Here is a 22643-nt window from a genome sequence, read left to right on the forward strand (position 1 = left end):
TTTTTGTGTATCAGGTATTCGATACACCGCACACCGCCATCTTCGTATCGGTGTGCGACTTCGTGTGTGTTATGGTATTCGTAATTACCACACGATCACGCGCGTATGTCGAAAATGGGAATTTTGGACGGCACTAAAAATATATGAAACGCCTAAGGAACTGTTCCAACGTGCCCGGTGCTTTCAGAGGCAGTTGTGGCAACCGAGCTTTGAAAAAAAAAATCATAGACACGACTCGTATGTTAGGCTTAGTTGCTTCATATTGTGCTCCATATCAACATTAAAAGGAGGCGAGAGCAGATCACCAGCCACGATGATAATCGAGAATGCAGACGCGCTGAAAAACTGGCTTACAGGCTGCCTAGAACACATGTAAGTAATCGCAGTTTTGCTGTCCCTGGTGGAGCCGGACCTACTGTTGGTGTCTGTCCACGTAACTAGGGGGTTAACGGGTTACCCTCTCGATTAATCCCTTGGAGGATAAGAGAGGCGTTCACTGTTTGCATATAAATAAATTTCACAGCGAGCACTTGCACGTGTAGGTCCAGGAAGACTGTGGTTGTTCACTGTGTTGTTCCTTTCCGCTTTGATCCGAGTTCAGACGCTTTGTAAACACAGCTGCCCACTTCTGTTGCATGCTCTGATTTCGTTAGCGTACTCGAAGTAAAAGTCACTCACGATGTGTACCGACATGGGCTACTCACGCGTGAACAGCCAGCTTACACTGCTGGTTAACGTAGCGTTGCTTTCCTAGGTATTCAACTCACTCCCGATTCAGCATGCGCGCAAGCTGAGATCCTGGTGTTTAGTTTTCTAGCAAAAGCGCTGCAGTTGGAAAGATTCCTTTTGCATCATCACCTTTACTTCACTACATTTCACGCTGTAATCAGCGAGCTTTGTGTTGTATTTTTGCACCAAAACTTTGAAAATAGTCGCACTTTAGTTTGGCCTCGGTCGTTTGCTTCTGTTGTTGCTATCATGCTTACAGTAGAGGTATGCGTTCAGTAGAGGCCAGAGAATGATTGCCCTGCGGACACGCACCGAATTAATGTACCATGTGAAGTCTCTCTTTCTCCGTATCCACAGCGCAGCATTTTATGAATAAACATTCGTTACTTAGCGGGTTTGACACCGGGTTGCTTCTATCAACGTAGTAAAAGCGCTCTCCGAAGAGGCTAAATAAATAGCATTGCAGCAAATGTATACAAACTCAGTAACTCAAGAACAGTGTGCAACTGGCGGCGTCAGTTGTGGTGTGAAGTTGCAGCTTTTTCCCATGCTCAAGCCAGTTTTGAATTGCAGGTGTGATGCAGATCCTGCAGCACTTGCGAAGTATGTCATGGCACTGGTGAAAAAGGACAAAAGTGAAAAGGAGCTCAAAGACATCTGTTTGGATCAACTGGATGTCTTTCTCCAAAAAGGCAAGATAGTATTTCCATCACAGCAAGCAACTCTATCTATGTTATATGCGAAGTACAGACATGAGCAGGCTTTTCTATAGCACTTGATTTGTGGCAGGTGGAGCAGAAGATGCAAAATTGTAATGCCGGCAGCGGGTTTCACAGGTAATCCTTGTGCTGAAGCACTGCCACCAGCTATGAATGATTAAAGCACAAATACAGTGCCAGCAACTAAGGAGCTGCGATAGATTTTCACATGATTTGTTGCACAGCACACTGCTTCAGCGGACTAGACAAGCATGCTCACCTTTGTACAAACGTATGGTTTCAGTTCTACCATGTACCTATGTTGGTTTGAAGGAAACACTCGTCCTCTTGACTAGTTTTTGCTCTCTTTGACCTTCTTAGCACCTTAATAAAACTGTAAGCACTGCCCTCTCTTGTGTGGTCCACCTTGAAACTCGGAGCAAAGTGACATTCTCGTTTATTTGTTTTGTTGTGATGATGAGAAAAATCTTCTGTTCGTCTTAATACTAGCTAATGCCTACATTTATTCCTGAGAAATATTTGCACCAGTGTATTAAGTTTGGCTTGTTCACGTATGTTCATTCTTGAAAGAGTGTAACGGATGGGACAAGAGAAAAAGGGATGCCACAGGTGCTTGCGGTGTCCATCATTCTCTTGTACCGTCTTGCATGCTACTTTAAGAATGGTGATATTTGCCAGACCAAGCCATCTATACGTAGAGGGTGCCAGGGATCTCGCAAGCTGCATCAATACAGCTTCTGCCTCAGCCCTCTGTACTTATTGTTAACAGGCTAAAATAAATGGAAATGAGAATTAACGTCATCATATATATACATTTTTCCTTTTGTTCTGCAGTGAATTGTTGTGGCGGTTTTTGTTGCCCTTCCTACTACATACACCTTCCAACTGTTCTGTGCCCGTTATTTGCATTTTACTTTTTGTAAAAGCTTTCATGGTTACTGTAATCATGTTTCTCATGTCTGTATGCAACTTCTTTTCTGAGGACACAGCATTGGCACTTTACCAAGTGGTCATGGCATCGTCCATTGTGTGCGTGTGTGTGCTTGAAATGTTAAATAAAATGTGTATATGAGGATGAGGTATAATTTTAACGTGAAAGTGTTTAGGAGCTTGTGTCGCAGAAAATCTGACATCGTTGGCATCGTTGACAAAAAATCCACGAAAAATCCGCAGAGAAGCAACCTAGGATGCAGGTGGGCCACCCAGGTCAAGTGACCTTGCGGTGTTGTCACAACCTGCCCCGCCGGATAGTGAGCGAACTGTCCACCTTGGCAGGTGGAAGTTAAATTAATGATTGGTCGTCTGGGTCGCACAAAGCCCCACCGATGGCAGCACCTGCCATCACAGAGCAGTGGCGCATCACTTAACCGCTGCACCACTGCACCAAGAGGGGTATGAGGACCCCCAGGAACTATGAACGTAAAGTAGAGAAAGTCCAATTCTGCGTACATGGGAGTTCACCCATTATGCTATTGCTTTATTCCCTTAAGGTGGAGTTTCCTCTCCAATTTTTATTATTTATTTGTTTAAAAATACTCTTTGCCCCGGCATAGGCTCAAGCAGAGATAGCATGCAAATGTCAGTTAATACCCATGTCATGCAGCAAATTTAATGTCATCACATCACATGGCATTCAATCAAGATCACATTTCTTTGCTGCCACATGAGAAAATACAATGGCATTTGATGAAAAAGACATTAGGGATTGAATGAGCTTGTGGGACCCATTCGCCTGAGCTCTCTATGGAAATGTATTATCTGACATTAGAGACTTGGTGAAAATATTCATCTGAAATAAATGATTAGAGTGTCAGAAGCATTGCAACATTATTTTGCCTATGTAATTTTGTAGTCATTCATTTATTCGTATGAAGCATGCCAAATAGCAGTGTAATAAAAAGACTACTGCCGTTCTTGCTACCAACCAACCAAGTGGTCGGTCAGCCGTATATTTGTTTATATATCGCATGCTGCTCCATGTGCGTGCTTGTGCAATGGCAGTTTCGATTGTGACGTTGAAGTGCGCCCGTCTCATTTGTCGCAGCAGCTGTTCGTAAACAGAACGGCAGCAGTAACTTTACGCTCATTGGAAATCAACATCATGTAATGTGCCGTCCATCGCATGGTCTTTTATATCCCTGCCGCTCGCTTGCTGGCTTGACTTTAGCTTAGCTCGTGATGGCTAGTTGTGTTCAATAAATTGCACTTACAAATGCTTACAAGGCATTCAAAAGTGCAGTAAAGGTTTTTAAGTTGCTTTTGCTCAGTTTTCTCAAATATTGAAGTGCATACTAAAATATTTTTTCTGCGCCACTTCTTGTCCATGCAAATGTCATTAGTTTTGGCTTAGTACCAGTGTGTGAAAAAAAATGGTATTAAGATTGAACTAGTGTCATTTGATGAAACTGGTATTTAATTTCCCATGTTTTTTACACTGGTAAAAAAAAAAGAAAAATTTGTGATCATGTCAGTTTCAGAAAAGTACTGGTTATTTATTATCAGAAAGCTTGCATTAGACAAGGCAACAAGCTATTAGCGAGTCTTTGCTTTGATACAGTTGTTTCCAGTGTCTATAAGTTTTTGTTTATAGAAAAATATCAGAATGCAACCATACTCTTCAAGGACTGCCTACTTTTAAGCTGTGGTCTTTTGCCCGAGGTTACATTTGGTTACTCAGTGCTTAACACTGGTGCTCACTTAGCTGCGGAAATAAAAATGCAGAAATAGGGATAAGAACATGTATGCATTTGAGCTTAGTGTACTTGTGATCTGCTTTGTGATGTAAATGGCTTTCGTCAGGTCTAGGCAAGACGGCTGTGTGGATTTCCTTCGTTGTCAAATTGTGGCAAGGCAGCAAAGTTTACTGTAAGCAGTGTGAATGCTTGGTTGCTGTGAGTGTGCCTGTGCAACTTTGTGACACTATCTGCGCAGAAACAAAGCCCTTTGTGGACATGCTGTTTGAGACGCTGGCGAACAAGTCGTACCTGCACGGGAAGCCCTACGTGCCAGGCGGCAGCGTTCCGCCACCTCTGCCCCCCACACTGGCCAGCCCCGTCCCAGCCCAGGCCTCGACTGCACTGGCTCAGTCCAGTGTGGCCTCGTCCACCCCTGTGCTGCTGGCTGTGCCAGCGCACAAGGAGGGTGCGGGGGGCCTTGGGGCTGCGGGGCTGGCCCCTGCCGCACCCCGGGTCGCTGCTGAGGCCTCCTCCCTGCCCACCTCCGCCACGGTCATCCTGGGGGGCAGCAAGCCCCCAGCCACCGGTGCCACCGCAGCCGCAATACCCGTGGCAGCAGCGGCTGTCGTGCCCGTCCGCAAGGACGAGGTGAGCTCAGCGTGTTCACTTCTCGGTGGCACATGGGAAACATTTAGAACAACTAAGGAGGTTTACTTGCAATTGAGAAGAAAAAAAAAAGTAGGAGGGCATTCGCAGTGCATTTAAATAAGGGGTGCACTGCGTATCTGCCGTTGACCTTGGGAAAGCGGTTGTCCCTTGGGTGCTTCGGCCCCAACACGTAACTCTATGCCACAAGCACACCGCCTTCCCTCAGAAGGAGCAGGCAATTCCCGAATGTTCTCTGACCTGGCTGTAACTGCCATCCCTAGGACACAGTGGGCCACGAAGGCTTCATCACACAGGGGATGCCTTTCAGAATCTTCAGCACACCAGACACGAATCGGAGACTGGGCAGCAACGCTATTGGGAATTTACTGTTTTAGACATAAATGCATGTGAATGTATTGAACTGTTGCTCTTATTAAACCATATTTACTTGCATAGCGAACGTGCCTTTTGGGGGCCTGCTCATTACATGGGGTAAAATATGCAGAAAAAACTTGGAAACAGTAAAAACTAGACTAAATGTAGGCTAGTGGAATAAATACTTAATTCAGCATGACTCGCCTTCAATATAAAGCAAAACGCACTCTTTCGCGCTAGAGAGTTCAGTCAACAACTTCTACCTTAAACCCGCAACCGTAACTCATATAATTGCGCATAATTCTGTCTAAAAAGAGAAAAACTATAGTTCACTCTAGGACGATTAATTCAGCGCAAAACCCAGCCGCAACAATTCCTATGGTCCTTAGTATGGCACATCGAGTCAAGAAGCCTTTTAAAAGCAGACATGTTTTTTTTTTTTATGCTAAGGAAGTCGACATCCGATATATGGCACTTATATTATTTCGTAGTTGTTTCGGCATTCTTAAAAGGGCACCTGCTAGCATTTAGTAACATTAGCATCAGACTGCACACCAAAAGATTGTGTACGTTCAGTATGCGAGTGCGTTTATTTCTTGAGTAAATACAGTATGTGTGACCATGGCACACATACGTACTTGTGCTGCTTGTGCTGTCAGGGGGGCATAGCCTAGTCAGGCCCCATCAGGGCCTTTTGCTATTGCCTTCTAAGCCAATTTGTACCAAATTGTCTCAAATAAAAAAGAAAGAAAGAAAGAAAATTAGTATGCGAGTGTGTTTATTCCTTTAGTAAATACAGTATGTGTGACCATGTCGTTCTTAGAAGTTTTGAAAATCACCTTAAAAGCCTGCATGATTATGGACTCGCATATAATGCAAGGTGTAAATTTGGGGACAGCAAAAAAAGGAAAAAAAAAATTTCATCCCCATGTAATGCAAGTGAGGAAAGCTCACCGAAAGCATTTATTTGCACTGCATTTTGTGCTTGACTTGATGACTGAATAGACTTGAATTTCACGCCGTGAAGAAAGGGGCAGCTCACACCTGTCCCAGCACTCGCGAGAGCAACGCGGTTCTCCTCCGACTGGTGTGCTGCTTCCGGTGCGTATGCGGGACGGAGTGCGGGTGCTCATACCTGGCATGTGCAGATCTGGGCCTCTAGGCTGTAGGTACCGCACGCATGCGCACACCATCTCTGGCATGTGCTGCCAGCAAGTGCCCTTCAGAGCAAGGGCTTCAGTGCTCGTTGTCGTCAAGTGTGCAGTCTTCCGAGAATCCCCTGTCAGAGATAGCTTGCCGTGGGAGCTCTTGTTTGGTACCTAGCCGCCGTGGTGGATCTGTGGTTTTATGGCTCAGCTGCTGACCTGGAATACGCTGGTACAATCCCAGCCACAGTGGTCACATTTCAATGGAGGCGAAATGCTAGGGGGCCATGTACTATGCAATGTCAGTGCACCTTAAAGAACCTCAGGTGGTATAAATTATTTGGAGACCTCCACTACAGCATCCCTCATAGCTCAAGTTGCTTTGGGACATTAAACTCCATAAAACTAAGCCAAACCAATTAATACCGTTCAGGGCGTTTTCGATGTTGCGCATCAGTTGAAAGTGTGGCTGACTAGCTCCTTGGGAATGCTGACCCAAGTGTCTGTGATCCAATTGCAAAGTGAGGCTGGAAAGGCCCATTTCAGCTGTCCAGCGAGAGAGAGAGAGAGAAAACATTTTATTGATCTCTTCAGTTTAGGAGGGTGGTTCTCGCAAGTCCGGGAATCCTGCGACAGTAACTACAGATTCTCCCTGCCTCATCCATTTCATGTAGCAGTGCTTGGTGCACTGTCAGTGGTTTCAGCAGCTACGATTACTTTCCTTTGAAAAGCAGCCGAGTGCTGCTTTTATGGTCCCGGCATAGTGCGAGGTGCATTCGTAGGGCTTCGCAGCCAGGTTAGCCCAGTCTTACCAACACATTCTGTTTTGCAGGCGTTTCCCCTGGAAGAGGACAAGGAGCAGGCAAGGAGCAGCCACCGGAAGTCAAAGAGCAGGTCACGCAGCCCCGTCAGTGGCAGGAGCCGGAACCGGAGTCGGTCAGTACACATAGTAGTGCAGCATTTCTGTGGCTGCAAAACAGGAGCAAACTGTGGGAGCGATTGGGGCACGATTCCAGATTCTGTTCTCACAGTGGTACAGTCCTGATGATGATGTCGTTGGGGCCATACCCTTTGCAGTAATAGGCACCCGAGAGGACCGTGTCTTTCTATAGCGTGAACAAGGAAACAGAAAAAACAGGAAGAAGGAAAAAGGGTCTTTGCTGCAAGCAGCTGCATGTTGGTACTTCGGCGTCCCATTAGTGAAATGGCGCAGTATCTGTCTCACATATCTCGGTGCCCATTAGTACCACGCACCAAGGCCAACCAGGTGATGGTTGAGTAGTGCCACGTATTGGCAAATAGGAGAACGAAGAAAAACCACTTGTTTCATCGGTTCTGTGGCACAGTGGATTATTGCTGTCCTTTTGAACTTGAAAGATAGCAGTTCAAATCCCCTTGTTCGTAAAAATGTTTTCTTGCCTTTTTGAATTAACCCCTCTACTGTCATTTCTGGCTCATGACGAGTCCAGCTTCTCACATGTGGCGAATAGGGCTTGTCCAGTAATTTTTTTTTTTTTTTTTGCCAATGGATGGCACTGCAGGTACCAAATGACCATTTTGGTACCATTTTCGAAAAAATGTGTGTCTGTGCAGGTTAACAGCACGCAAATTATTTACCATTTTGCCTGTGCACTTGTTACCTTTAGGTTGAATTCTTTGATGCTTTTGAGTTGAAATCTGCTGTAGCTATCGGGGTCAAGAGCTACAGCAGTGTAGTTACTGCCTGCAGTTGGGCTACAGTGCAAGTTGCAAGTACGACGGACCATGCTACAAATCAGCAAGTTTGCACTAGCGCACTGCAATGGACGCCCCTCACCACCGTGCAATTCTTGTGCTGACAGCTGACACACGCTGCCTTGACTCCTGGGTTCAAAGCTTGGATAACTTATGGTAGAGACTTCATGCAAATCGATTTCCTAGAACAAGAACAGCGGAGCAGGACTGAGAGATGGAATATGAAAGCAGAAGCGGACACCCTTGTACTTGCAACTTCTCTGAGTACCACTGTAGCACAGTTGCAGGCAGTAAGTGCACTGCTGTGGCTCCTAACCACCATAGCTGCATGTTGTGGTGATGCTACACATGGACAGCTGCATGATTGTCTGGACTTCACGGAGACCCGACGCGAGAGGACTATTCTCTCTTTCTTTTTTTCTTTCTTTCTTTTTGAGATAGCATAAGGAGCTCGTGGCCCGTCAGCTAGTTTGGTGGCGTCTGGTGTCACACGCAAACAAAGTGTGAAATAAAAGAATTGGTCATGCGTGCAATAGGAGTCTGTGATGGCACGAACTGATCAGTCTCGCTGGCCGTTGCATTACACCACTACACCATCACCACAGTTTACCACCCCACATGTTTAAACTGCCAGTCTCTCACGCTGTGCTTTGGATGCTGTAGTCTTCATAATCTTCCATCTGTGCGCAGTTCAGTCCAAAAGAGCTAGCCGAAAAATCCAAACGCCAAACTTTTAATGTGTGGCTGCTGTACTGGCAACAGAAAAGGCAGGAAACGGCGGGAGATATGAACTAACAAATTAATTTTTCGTTGCCATGCATTCTATGCTATTGCATCCTGTGGTGGGCTGCAACCTGTGCTTTTTTTTAGTATGAATGGCATGAGTTAGAAGCGACGGGTGGGAGGAATTTCAAATGCAAATTTCTTGCCAATAAATGCGTTTTTTGCTACTGGACAAAAGTCATTATAGCCAGAAAGGGCCAGAGAATAGATTTCTAGTGAGAACAGTAATTGAATGGGGCTGTCCTTAGTTGTCCCCTTGATGAGCATTTACTGTAGCTAGGGGGCCGTCCGCAAGTAGGGCTTAATTTTGTGGCAATTCACAAATGGCCGTTTGCAGAGAGGACGAACGCCGGTCCGGAAGGCGCTTCTCGGATGAGAGACGACGGCGCACCACAGAAAGGAGGCGGCACGAACCTGGAAGCCGGCATCGGGGAGAGACGACTCGCAACCGCTGGGCGGGTGACGACAGAGCAACCCGTTCCGCAGGCACACGGGACCGATCCCACAGTGGCCGTCGATCTCGCTCACCATCGCGGTCCCGTTCGCGGTCTCCGCGATCGCGAAATCGATCCAGAGGTAGGGGTTGCTTTGGTCTTGTCTCTTTTCTTAGCTGTTACGCCATTTTCTTTTTTTTTTTGCACAAATATGGAACTCATTCATGCACCATTCATTACACTTCCTTAATGAGTCAAGAATAAGCAGTTTAAGCAAGCAGAGGAAATGGCTAGCATATAGCAAACAGGTATTCATTGCATTTGTGAAGGCAGTTTTAATTTTTTTGTAGCAGTCTCTCATTGACAATATCATGCCTGTGAATGCTGTCATAGTTTCTCTCATTGCTGCAGAGTCCAGTGATGCCGTATTTACTCGCCCAATTTGTACACCCTTAGTTTATTACCTGGATTTATATTTTAAAAAAATTTGCTATCATAATTTGTGCTTCCTGCTATGCAAGCACACCGGCATGCACATGGGTGCACGCAGGGCAGGTTTGTGAAGAACGGTGTGGTTGCAAAAGGTGAGTGATGTGGGAAAAAGCCAGTAATTCGTTTATAAATTGGCTCCGGTAAAGAAAAGTCAATTGCACACCAGCGGTCGCTTTCCCCTACAAACGCAGCTGCGAGAGTAAACTTCCAGCAACCTCCGGAGCATGCGTGGCACCAGAATTCGAACCGTTGGCTCTTCTGTTTGCCCCTGCTCAGCTGGGCCATGTGCGAGGGTGTTGTTTTATCGCCTTGTATCTTCATTTGTTGGCTTTGCAGTGGTACTGTTTCGCGTTTATTGCATTGACCTGCCTGCTTCAACTCTTATTTGGAGTCAACTTTTTTTCCGGCCAGTGAGGGGCGCCAGTTACGGGGTCAACTGATACGCAGCAACATACCACATACATCGTGCATTATAACTTTTGTAGAGTTTTCTAGGATGCATTTTCTATATTTCCACGTAATTTGTGCACCTCCTTTTTAAAGCCTTATTTTTAGGGGGAAAAAAAGTGTGCAAATTTTGCGAGTAAATACGGTATGTTCATGTTCCTTAATTTTTGGTCATTGCTGTATTTGCGCCATGTGTTTCTGGGATTTCTTGCTTTGAAAAAATGGGTTTTTATGTTGTTTTTCTATAGAAGATTTCGCTTAAATCCCCACTGATGCAGCACACTTGAAATATTAATGGATACTTTTTTCACGCTTCCTTAGTTTCTGTTTTTATTGCAGTTCTTGCGTGCGTGACTTGGCCTAAACACTCCAAACACGTCACAGCCACCTTTCAGTTCACAAAGCTGAAACTGAAACAGTATAAAGGGGAAATTCAGTTGTAAATTAGTGGTATTAGGTGAATACAATGTGGTAAACTATGTCTGAGGCATCATTTGAAAGAAGAAAACGTGTAGCTAAAATGAGGCGTTTATGGTCGTTTAAATGCTGCTTCCGCGTTGTAAATCTGACACTTTCGAACTCCGCTGATCCTTTCTTCCTGATTGCGGCACGTGGTGCGAGTGCACACTCCACATTGGCTGTGTTTGCCTGCCCAGATGGAGGCCAGCGCTCTGAGGGACGGGCTTCAGGCACGCATGGATCGGCGACCGGCTCCTCCACGTCAGAGACTCGTGCTCCTGATGCATCGCACGGCGACACCGACTACCGGCCCGGCCAACCACCGCCAGCTGCGTCGACAGGGGTCAGCTCTGACGCTGGGCAGGGTTCAGCCGCCTTCCATAACAAGGCGTCCAAGCGATGTCGAGATTACGATGGTTGGTAAGCACCCAGGCAGGGTGCTGTAATTGTCAGAATTTTTTTAAAATCAAAACATTGTTCAATGCTGGTCATCTCACAAAAAAGTGGTAGGGTTTTAACTCAGTAAAACCGAGTAGATGCGTGAAAGCACGTGTTTAACTGGATTGGCTCATGGTTTTGCTTTGCTGGGGTGTTGGCACTTCTGGCGATGATATTAGACTCGGGTTAAGGTTAGGTTTGTCTTATAGAGTCTATCATCCCAAAGCGACTCGGGCTATGAGGGACGCCGTAGTGAAGGGAAATGTCTGCCCCTTTTCATGTGTTTCTTCTCTTGGTCTTCTAACCTATAGCTGCTTCATGTCTCTTTCATGCATTCTCTAAGCCTCAAGGCCAGGAGTGGATGCAGTGCATATCAATTGTCAGTGGCAGAATTGCGCAATGTACTTAGTGGTACTGAGTGGCCGCATGGGTCACGCATTGTGGCTGGCTAGCACAGACTTGCTCATTCGTTCCTGACATGATTCGCAGCAAGGCTTGTGGGTCAGTTTTTCTTAATTTGCGCTGCTTGGATTTTGAGATATCTGCATTTCATCAAGAAAGCTTCTTGGGATAAGTGGTGACAAAGGCAAGGGGCTTGATGGAGTATATTGTGCAACATGGAAAATGACCCCTTTGACCAGTATTTTGAGGTGTGCATGTTCGAGTTTTTTGAGGATTTGCTCTAAGCTTCTAGGGTGGCTTTGACTATCAGAGGTAGCAGTACTCTTTCAGCACAGGTGGTCTGCTTTACTTTGTCATTTCGCTTGACACAGCAGCAGTTACCATCATTGTAATCACCATGAAACACCTACACCATTGCTGGTGCACTCTAAACACAAATGTACCTATATATCAGAGTAAAAAGGGAGTGAAATTTCCTCTAGTGAGCTCCCTTTTTACTCCTCTGTGCTCAGAGCGTGGATGTGCCACCACTGACAGTGGGGCATGCGTGTTTGCAGAGCGTGGCTACTGTATGCGTGGTGACTACTGCCCCTTTGACCACGGCAATGATCCACTCATCGTGGAGGACGTTTCAGTCCTGCGCTTCGGCCTGTCGGGACCGCCTCCACCCCCACCCCCCAATTCTGCGCTGCCACCTCAGCCAGCACTGCCCCAAGGTGAGGGGGCACCAATTGGCATGCTGCAGCCATAGCTTACTCTGCTCACTGGTCACCCAGCCAGCACTGCAAGGTGCACTGTACGCGCACGTGGTGGTGTTGCTGACGAGCACATTCTGACTTCTGTGATTTGCTACTACAGTCAAGAATGGAGTTGTAACAGCAAAGCATAGTCCATTTATTTGTGCCTTCAGCTTTACCAGTTGCCAAGCTTCCTACAGTTCAGCTTACATCTGCCAAATTGGTTCCAGAGCTTGGTAGTCAGCATGTAGGGAACACTTGAAACGTTTCTGATTTTTTAGAAAAACTTCTTGAATGCTCTTGAAACTTCTTGAAAGCTGGGGGATTTCCACTGTAGAATCTCACTGACGCATATTCCACAAGAGTAATGAAAAATGTTGTATCACCTGAACCAGGTATAGTCAAAAAGCAAGAAAGTCTTCAGGCAGGAGCACTGGGAATGTATTTGAGAAAATATGCTTATGACTGGCGTGAGCCCTAGAAGCTGTAATAGTAGGTTGATATGAATTCCTGAAAATTCTCGATGTGAGTTAAGCCCATGAGCATGTGCATGTCCAGGAAAGCTATTATTTTGCTTGGGAGCATGTACTGCATGCTGGCGATTCCAGTGTTGGCAATGTCTAATTCACACACCATCACTCAAAGCTGCTGGTACGTAATGTGCGACTGGCGATCACAGCATAATTACCACAGTGTGCAGAGCAGGCGCCATCCACCTTCCCTACGGAGTGTGTGAAGGCAGAAAATGGGACATTGTTCTCATGAGACAAGACTCGGGACTGAAGTTAGAAAAAGCATGTCAGGGCTTGTGTACTTTGTCATGTGAAAGTGTGAGCATTTGATTTCATGTTATACCATACTGGCATTCAGAACTTGCTGTCTGGAGTTGGAAACCATTTGCCTCTTAATATGTTGTCATCAACTCACTGCATACTTAGGGCAGTCTGAAAGGCAAAAACCGAGACACCTGCATAGGGCTGTGAAGCCTAGGCCATACACAATGGCTGCATTTTGATGGCAGTGAAGTGAATACCCATGTATCGAGGATTTGGGCGCATCCTGAGCTCCTGGTGGTGGGCCTTACAACACTAGTGTCGCTTTAGTGTGCAAAAATTAATTGTTGTCTTTACCTTTTTTGGTATTGCTTCCCAAGTGTGAGCTTCTGCTTTATGTGAAGCTGAGTGTGTGTGGCATCTCTCTCGTGTGTTCTCACTTTGTGCTTGTGACATCCTTTGTTCTCATGTATCATTCTGGCTTGAATATGACTCCCATATTCGCAAGGTTTGCAATTGATGCAGCTGTTTCTTTTAATAGAAAACATTACTCTTGATTTTTTATGGTAACAAGCCATGGCCATCACTTTTCTGGTGGATCCTACAGTTCAGACAGACATTGTGATCTGGCAGTCCTTCTTCACTGCAGCAAGTGCCTGCAGCCTGTCAGTCCTCTCAGAAATCTTAGTGGAGCTCTGATGTGTGAAACCAAGTATACGCCTGTTCAACTGTTGCTACACAAGGAAACGTTACAGACAAGATGCCTGACTGTAGTGGCCATGCTTCAGTAAAACAGAAATGCAAGAGTGCTCTTGCAAATGTGCTTGCTGCTTGTGACAAAGAGCTCTGACCAGGCAGTCTCTCCTAACTTGGGGCCCTCCACTGTGGCATTCTGCATAGCCCATACAAATGTGTTCCATATTTTGCGAAGGCAGAGGTGGCTCAGGTTCTTTTGCTTTACCTTACGCACACGCACACATTCTTTGTTCTGTGCCAGTAGTGCAGGCAGGGTGCACAAATGGCCCTTTGAAACATTCTCAAGTGTGTGTGCCATGCACGGTGTTGGGTTCTTCCTGTGTGTGACTCCCCCATTCCACCCCTCCCTCCCCCGGTGGTGGGCCTTCTCTCTCTCTCCTCCTCTTCCTGGCTGACCAGGTGTGCCCTCGCTGGCCCAGCTGCAGCAGGTGCTGCCACCCATGGTGGGCAGCCAGGAGCCCCTGCCACCTGCTGGTCAGTGCCCGCTCCTTCCTTTCTCCCTCTCCCCTCGGGCAAAATTGTAGCACTGGCAGGCTGCGGTTAGGAACTAGCTACGTGTGGGCGGCACAGTTGCCATGGCACCGATCCATGGTGAAACAGCAGCGTTTCGGCATTCATTACTGCCTTAATATTTTACTTACCAGGCTATGCCTACTGGCGCTCAACTTCGTGAACTGGTTTTAAGTGTTTTTTTTTTCCCTTTGTGTTTTGTTGCTCTTTCTCTCTCTCTGTCTGTTTGCTCAGTGTAGTTCACAGGGAGAAAGCCCCGTGTCTGCGTTCATGTGTCGAAACTTCACGTGCTTACGCGTCCCACGTCTTTCTGTGCAGAGCCGTACAACCCAGAAGCGCCTGGCATGGAGCGCCCACTTCGAGTGGGTCCTCCCGCGTTCTGGGGCCCCCCACCTGTCTTCCATCCACCAAGGGCTCCCCACAGGGAGCTGATTGGAGTGCCAACGGTCGGCCCACCACCTCCACAGGGTGAGAATGGGCAGCATTTCTGTTGTTGGCTGGTGCTGTGGCACCTCCATGACGGCTTCGATGCGAAGCAGACTAGGCCTAGCGAAACCCAGTGAGCGGTGCGATGCTGCAGAACATGCATCCCTAGCGTTCAAGCACCGTACTCTTATTCCTAGGTTGTCAGTAATCTTATTCATTGGCATGTTTTATATGCTGAGTCATCGATATGTTAACTCTTTCCTTACTGTGGGGAAAGTCGTCATTTTTTAAAACACATAAACAAGCTAAAGAATTGTGCTACCTAAGTTTAAATAACAAATTGCACACTCCAACAGAAAATTGTATCTGCCGAAAACAAGATTTTAGGAAAAAATTGAATGGAACATGTAAAGACACGCTTGTATGTGAAAAGAAAAAAAGTTATAACTTACTGAAATACGCAAAATGTTTGGTATTCTCTTGTCTACTAGCTTTTAAAAAATCGTTATTCTTTCTTGAGCTGTATTTTTGCTACAAAACAACTGCAAACCTCATAGTTGGGCATCGATGGGCGGCTGTCTTAAGTTCCAGGCTGGTTTCCGTCGTCGCCGATGTCAGAACTGAACCCCGAAGAAAAGGCAGTGTCTTCAGACTCTCTGCTGCTCGGATCGTCAATAGAATAATTCGCAGACAAAGTGGATTCCTGAAATTTGTAATGTTTTAGAGTGTGCGTTGCACTTGTGGAGGTGGTTGAGCAACTTTGACGCTGCCATGTCTTTGAAGTGCGTTCAGAAATTGTCGACTTGCGGGAAAAAAAGTAAACTGCATTGGAAACGAAAGTTTGATCTTCTGACTACAAGCCAGGCGCCCAGTATGCCCATAAGCGATGCAGAAGGCTTCAAAGTCTAGCAGCGAAGTTGTTGTAGGGGGGCAGCATGGCGGGCAGAGAGTGCAGTACTGCGATTTCACCAAGCATTAAAAATGTGCTGCATCATGGGAAAAACGAAAACTGTATGGAAATGAAACTTTGGTTTTCTGACTATAAGCCAGACACACAGAGTGCTTGTAAGCAACGCTGACGGTTTCGAAATCTGTGCACAAAATCATTGTTAGCAAGCTAACAATACTCAATGGGGGCAGCGAAAAACGAGTTCAACTATTTCGGGATCTCCTTCGAGTTTGATATACTCGTTATCTCGACTCTATATCATGTTTGCCATTTTGGAACGTAACCCCCATTGTAACGCAAATGCCATCTTTGCAGGACACAAAGTTATCTTTTACTGGCAGGACACAGGAATAATAAAGTGTGAATGTACTGCAAGGAACGAGGCCATAGCATACAGTAAGTTGGGTAGAAGTTAATGAATGAAAGTGCCTTAACAAGGTACAGCAGTTGACTGGGCAAAGGTTTCACGTTCCCCTTCTTTTTCAAGAGAGCCATGCAAAAAAATTTTAGATAACACCGATACAAAGATAAGCATGAAATCCTGATATGCCGTCACTGTGTTGACCGTGCAGTTTAGTGCATGGTTAGCTTATACAAAAAAAGGGGGGGGTGTCAGCTTACATGCAGCATTGTACGGTGTATGAATAGAACGCAGCTGTTTCTCGAGTAGATCTTCAGGCCGTCTTGTGTTCTAAGAGTCTCTGGCACCATGCTGCAGCTGACCTGAGCCAGCCGCCGCCACCCCCGCCTCCACCACCGCCGTCTGGGCGCTCTGTTCTCGACCCCCGGGTGGGTCCCCCACTGGGTCCACCCCCGGGCCTGGCAGACGAGGGTGGCAGTGCCTTGTCAGCAGCACCACCTCCTCCCCCACCTCCTCCACACGGGGGAGGGGGCCCCCCACCCATGCGGCCACCACCCCATCCGCACCACCAGGGAGGACCACGCTATGGACGGGGGTCAGTAGTAATCACTGATGGGGTGATGCACTGTGCTTGGTGTGACAACAGCTCGGCTATTCCACGTGCATTGATAGTAGCGGGGCAGTGCGAACAATGAATGTTTTCTGTCTTTTCCTCCTGGTCTGCTAACCTTGGGCTCTACATTGTTGCTGGTCTATCACAGTTACACTTAACAAGGTGTGCTCAAGTGAAATTTATACTGTGCTGGTTTGCACATTTAATTTAAAGGGACACTAAGGAGAACTCCATCCCGTTATCGTTGTCAGCAGACATTTATTCTCTGGCTGTGCCTGGCTGTGTTAGCGTTTGTCTTGCAACGAAAGACATGTTTACCGCTGAGAAAATTGGGCCTAGAAATCTTCTCACCTGTCAATTCAAACTCATGAAGTCTCTTCTACTGAAAGGGACAGATTTCCATCGTTTTGAATCAAAGGGCAGTGTATGACATAGCCTCTGGGACCTGCTTGAGAATAGTGGCGGTGATGCATGCAGTTTACTTGCAAAATCAGCCGTTGATGGTGAAACCTCTCGCATTTTGTTTTCTGGCCTTTTCTAGCCTTAAAAGCTCTATTTTCATAGAGGGTGGTCTGAGTAATCGGAGCACAATACCCTATGGATACAAGCCAAAATGTATTTGTCCTCAGTTTTAAGTTCAGCTTACCACATGGTTGCATTCCTGAGGACATTCCTTTTAATAACTGCAGCTTCACTGGGTGGAGTACTAAAAATTACCATATACGCACGTGTTTAGTATTGCTGCCTTCAGTGGCAGCTGATTTAATGCCTGGGAAGCACTATGGGAAAAATAAGTTAGGCTGATGATAAGTAAAGTAAACTCTGTTTTGTAATGTTTTATGTAGTGTTTAGCTGATTTTGTAAAGAAGCATTTGTTTTTAATTTAAACTCTCTGTATTTTGTTCGAAATTACCGTAAAAACCCACATATATAATACGAGGTTTCTTTCCCGTAATTAGCGTCCTAAATTTCGCCTCTAACTATTTGCGGATCCGAACAAAAATTTTCGAAGTTGCTTGAAGTTTTGGTTTCGTTATTGCGGCGTGGCTACGGCTTGGCTTCGTTACTCTCAACAAACAATGTCACGACGCCGTTTCTTTGTTGATCCGTTGGGTGGGCCAGGGGATCACGGTGTGCCGTGTGCCTGTTGGCAACGCACATGCTCGCATGTAAGGCACGCTTCGTGAAGTGGATATTGTTTTGGGGAGCACGATGTTAGGGTCTCGAAAACAGTACTTGGTGCTTTCAAGGGAAAAGTGATTTTAGCTGCGGAGAACATCGCCAACAGTGCGGCCGGGAGGCAGTTAGGTGTTGTCGAAGGAAGCATTCGTGGATGGCAATGACAGAAATAAGCCCTTTTCACGTGCGGCAGAACGCGACGAAGCTTTTGCGGCCCCTTGATGGTTGTGTAAACAAACCGCTCAAGGATGCAGTCAAGCAGTGCTACGCAGAGTGGATGTGCTCAGGTGAGCCTGCAGTGACGCTAACCGGGCGGCTGAAGCGGGCTTAAGAAGTGCGGCATCTCGAACGCCCTCGATGGCACGGAAGATGAGTACATTTGGGATGATTTGTCGGACAAAGAAATGTCCGAAGAAAGCGCTGGTGAAGAAGAAAGTGATTGAAGTGAAGTGCGGGATGCGATTTGAATAAATGTCTTCTATGAGCTTGTGTCACTCGTATTATACGTGGGTAAAACTTTTTTTCCCATTTTGCGTCTTTAAAACTTCACCTCGTATTATATTCGGGTTCATATTATACGTGGGTTTTTACAGTATATGAAAATGCTTGGTTTGACTCACAGTCAATAATTTGATTGCGTTTGCACACTTGTGAAAATTAGACAGTGTAGTTGAGGGGCTTAGCTTTAAGCAGGGGTAGGGTTACCGCAGGGTTTGCTGCCTTGGGTTGTTAAGAGTTTAAAAGCCTCTGTGCCCCCATAGTGCTCTCATTGCATCTCCTGTTTGTCACAGAAGTGTTGTGGCCTCTTGTCATAGCTGTGCCAAGGAACTGTAGTGAGCCATTCCAGAGACCTTAACGGGGCTAGAGAGAGCGTGAGACGACACTATTTCTGGCGCTGTAATATTGGTCTGCTTTTGATTACATTCCATTGTGACTGTGGGAAAACCTCACAGACGTGCTTTTTTGTGTGTTTGCCTCGAACCAGGGGAATGCATGGCAGTGGTGGACGTGGTCGTATGGACTATGGTCGCGGCAATATGGGTAACCGAGCGGCCAACCACTACGACCGGTGTGAGCTGGAGGTGCGCAAGGTGCCACGAGCCCTCAACACCATCACTCAGCTGAACAACCACTTTTCGCGATTCGGAACCATCGTGAACCTCCAGGTGCTGTGCTCTCTGTGTTCTACCTCATACAGTAGAATCTGTTTATGCAAATTTTTAATATTTCCTGGCCACCATGTATTGTGTACAATGGGCTGAATTTTGGATGTTCCTAACACTCCCGCGCCACTGCCGATCACATCAACACAGGAATCCGAGGAGCTTGCAGGACTGAGGGAATGGTATTGGCAGGTGAGAAAAATCATGCTGGCAACACGCATACACTCTCCCAGCTGAATGAGAGTATGTATGGCACGTGTGCAGACCAGCGACGTAGTATCTCACCTGGCCTCAGGACATGTGCATCCCGCGAAGGGGGGGGGGGGGGGGGGGGTCCTGGCCAGGTTAGCAAAGAATAGGGGAGAATAGGGCAGTGCACATGTGCACATGCTCTGGCTGCCAGAACAGAAAAAGAAAAAGAAACACATCAGCACGTTTTCTGCGAGCGACCCCTTGGCACTGGGGAGAGTGTTATTCTTTTCTCTTCCGCTGTGTTGCTGCTGTGTGCAAGCATCCCCGGCGCACCCAGTGTCTCTTAGTGCATGATCACCTGCTCCTTCTGCTGCCTGTTGCATTGGCATGCTCGTGCAAGAGCAAGCAACCACTCTCGGGCATCTCCAAATTCATCCGGATATATACTCTGCAGAATGCAAAAGCTGCGGAGAGTATGCTGACCTTAACCACATCATGTGGGCCTGCAGTAAAAACCCTTTAAGCGGAATAACCACAGAGGAGCAGTGTTGAGACCGTGCTGCGCAGCTCGGACCTGTGGCAGCAAAAGTTGCTCACATAGAGAGCTGACCAGGTCGCCGAGATCCAAGAGATCAAGGCCACCAAGCGGCAGTAGCCCGCCTGCGCCAGAAGAGAGCCTTCCTCTTCAAGGACTCTATAAATAAAGTTTATTCTCTCTCTAGCTCGGTTTCCGTTTCCCGGAAGTTTTTTTTTTTTTTTTTTTTTTTGAGATTGACTCTGTGACCAGATTTAATTGTTATAAATGATAATGTGGAATGACAGCATTGTTATAAGCAATTTATTTTACCATAGAACACATGGTAAAGCTGACGGTGCCGCAGTTTTTTATTCTTATATCCAATATATTGTTTGAACAGATTTTTAAGTTTGTAGATGGTGTTGGGTATGTGATCTAATTCGCGCAGTATTTTTGCTGCTCAGAGCGCCGAAATGTTATGAAAATTTGGGAACCATGAGTTTTCTCATGAAATCGCATTTGAACATTGTAGCGTTTCTGAGTGGCGGTCACTTGTGCAGTGTACACTGTCACACTGACCATATTAAATAAGTTGCGTTTTCTTCATGGAATTTATTGCCATCAAGGAGCAGAAAGCAAAAGCGCAGGATTGCTAGGCCTTGCCACTGTTTTCTTATGACATTTTTTTCTTTGTCCTACTCACAAAAACAAATTCATAGGCAGCCATTGAGAGCCACTGTGGCACTGCTTGCAAACTAAGGAGTGCAGTGATATATGGCATATCATTATGTCGTGCGTCAACACCGTGCCTGTTTTGGTGCAAACGCACTGACAAAGAAAATGAATGGGCACATGTACGTATATAATTTTTGATCGCTGTAATAATAGATGTGGCACTCCCCGGAGGGAGGGTTTCAACCTCTGTCCTAGCAGACAACATGAAAGCAGGCAAAGCTGCTGGTGCAGTGTTTCTGCAGTGAGTGCTTCTGTCCCATGTAATTTTCATCTTAGAATCGGTCACCGGTAGCTTTCGAAGCCATTGGAGACTTAAAGAAAGCTGGATGATGGAACAAAAAAGTGTCTTGTGCATTGCTGTCATATGCATCATCTCTCACACTGCAGTATCATTATGCATCTTCAGTTGAGCATGCTTTTAATCAAGTATGCAGCATAGGTGCGCAGTAAATCTGGGGATTCCGTATGGAGCATGCTGTGGTGATGGGTGCTTGCAATAGACCCTTTAGAAAATTCAGTGCCATCTGGTGTGTGGCACGCGAACCGCGGTGCCTCCGCCATTGCTTGGGCATACGCCTGCCGAACTGCGCTGGGCCGGATTGAAAAGTACGGCGCCCGGAGAAGCCACAACAAGCGCAATCGTCTTGTTTCTGTGCCCTAGCCAGCTTCCTTGACATTGGCTCTCTGTTCCAAGCTGTAGTCACGATGCTGGCATGCTGCTGTGTGCCTTTCTGCAGCCAGCGCAGGGCCAATTCACACTTGGCGAGCCGCGAAGGGCATGTGACCAGCAGTCGCTTGCGACCAGGCAGCAGATCGACGACACCGCTGTTCACGCTTGCAAGCGCGACCAGCAGGTCGCCCTCTCGTTAGATTCTCGTTTGAAGCGAAAACTCGGGAATGACGTTGTTCGCGTGTTTTCGAGTGTTTCGTCTGCTTTGGCCATGCCTCCTGCACTCGCACTTGGTCCTCTAAACTGCTATTAGCAATGTACTGCTACGACCTTAGCGAAGAGGAGGATGTTGTGACGGTTTTGATGTGCAACGCGGTCGTATAAGCGTCTTGATGACAGAGGCGCAGTTCGCTGCAGGGCCGGCCTGCCAACCTGTATGCCGGCCGCCAGCGTCAGAAAAATGCGGCAATATTGCTTGTTCGCGTTCATACCAAGCCCTTGGGTAGAGGAATGTAAAAAAATGAATCATATTTGAAGATCGCTGGTCAATACCGAGTTGCTGGTAGAAGTGATAACTGCGACACAAGCAAATTTCTTCCCATAGCCGCTTCGCTGCTGCTGCTCACTGCGGCTCGACTGTTGTCTGTTAGCCCCCTGAAGCAGCCACGGATATCGAGCATGTCTTAATATTATTATGAGACGGGGTTCACAATAAAACGGTGATGAAAGCAGCACCTTAATTACTAGCGCTGGACAGGATCCGACGCGCCTTCAGCTGCGGCATCGATATGAAACCGGCTAGGCTTAGCAACGACTAGGGCAGCCAGGGAGCCGCGCAGTTTGTCGCCCAGCGCGCCCGCGAACAGTGTCGTTGTTGAAAGATCGGCTCGCTCGGTGATTTGTTCAAAGATATGCGACTCGCAGTCGCAAGGCTAGAAAATCGAGCAGGGAGCGAGTGGTCCGTGACCTCGCTTTTCGACCAAAACAGTCGCGGGACCTCCGCTTCTCGCAAGTGTGAATGGGCCTCACTGAGACGTGCACGGAAACAAGCTGCGTATCCAGAGCACGGAGTGCATAAAGTAGCTGCATGCTTCTTTCTTCTCGTCCGTGACCTGTTCGTTTTCACATTAAAATAAATGATACAAGTATTGCAGGAGCAGCGAAAAGTTCATTCTACCGTGTTGCCCTTCCGCTGTATAGACCTTTTTCAGGTGCGCGCGGCCATCTTTCGACCGCAGCGCCGTCTTGCGTCTGGCCGATTTCTCCGCCATGTTGGCTTGGGCGGCCGCCGCTGCAATACAGGCAGCGAGCACTCGCCGCGCTGTTCAGCCGTATCCGAGTGTTGATTTTTGCATTATTTTGACCTACAAAGTGTTGCACTGTATGCCATGAGCAACTGTGAACAAAATGGCCCGTGCTTCGGTGAGCGGCGACGCGGATGTTTATCTGCAAGTTGTGTCGAAAACTGACATTCAAGGTGCGCTTCTACGCAAGTGTGCGCAATTCATTTAACGGCTTTCTGGTATCTATAATGGAGAAATTTATTAATGCGAGCACGAAACTTGCTGAGCGCTTCTATGTT

General features: G+C 46.9%; 1 protein-coding gene across 3 annotated transcripts in view; it reads left to right on the forward strand.

Annotated features, from left to right (window-relative positions):
• The first annotated feature begins 40 nt into the window (after positions 1–40).
• The window catches only part of swm (Zinc finger protein swm), a 68819-nt gene continuing 46216 nt past the window's right edge, over positions 41–22643 (forward strand). For 2 of the 3 annotated variants that reach the window (XM_089566272.1, XM_089566274.1), the window contains exons 1-11: positions 41–372; positions 1303–1421; positions 4380–4771; positions 7124–7227; positions 9146–9384; positions 10838–11056; positions 12038–12196; positions 14146–14220; positions 14575–14724; positions 16350–16587; positions 18770–18950. In XM_089566272.1, the coding sequence (XP_089422398.1) occupies positions 314–372; positions 1303–1421; positions 4380–4771; positions 7124–7227; positions 9146–9384; positions 10838–11056; positions 12038–12196; positions 14146–14220; positions 14575–14724; positions 16350–16587; positions 18770–18950 (1935 nt within the window). In that variant the 5' untranslated portion in view covers positions 41–313. The remainder of the gene's footprint in view (positions 373–1302; positions 1422–4379; positions 4772–7123; positions 7228–9145; positions 9385–10837; positions 11057–12037; positions 12197–14145; positions 14221–14574; positions 14725–16349; positions 16588–18769; positions 18951–22643) is intronic. The other variant, XM_089566275.1, reaches the window with a different exon arrangement.

Source organism: Amblyomma mixtum, chromosome 1 (genome assembly GCF_055824585.1).
Source record: "Amblyomma mixtum isolate Tamu chromosome 1, ASM5582458v1, whole genome shotgun sequence".
Lineage (NCBI taxonomy): Eukaryota > Metazoa > Arthropoda > Arachnida > Ixodida > Ixodidae > Amblyomma > Amblyomma mixtum.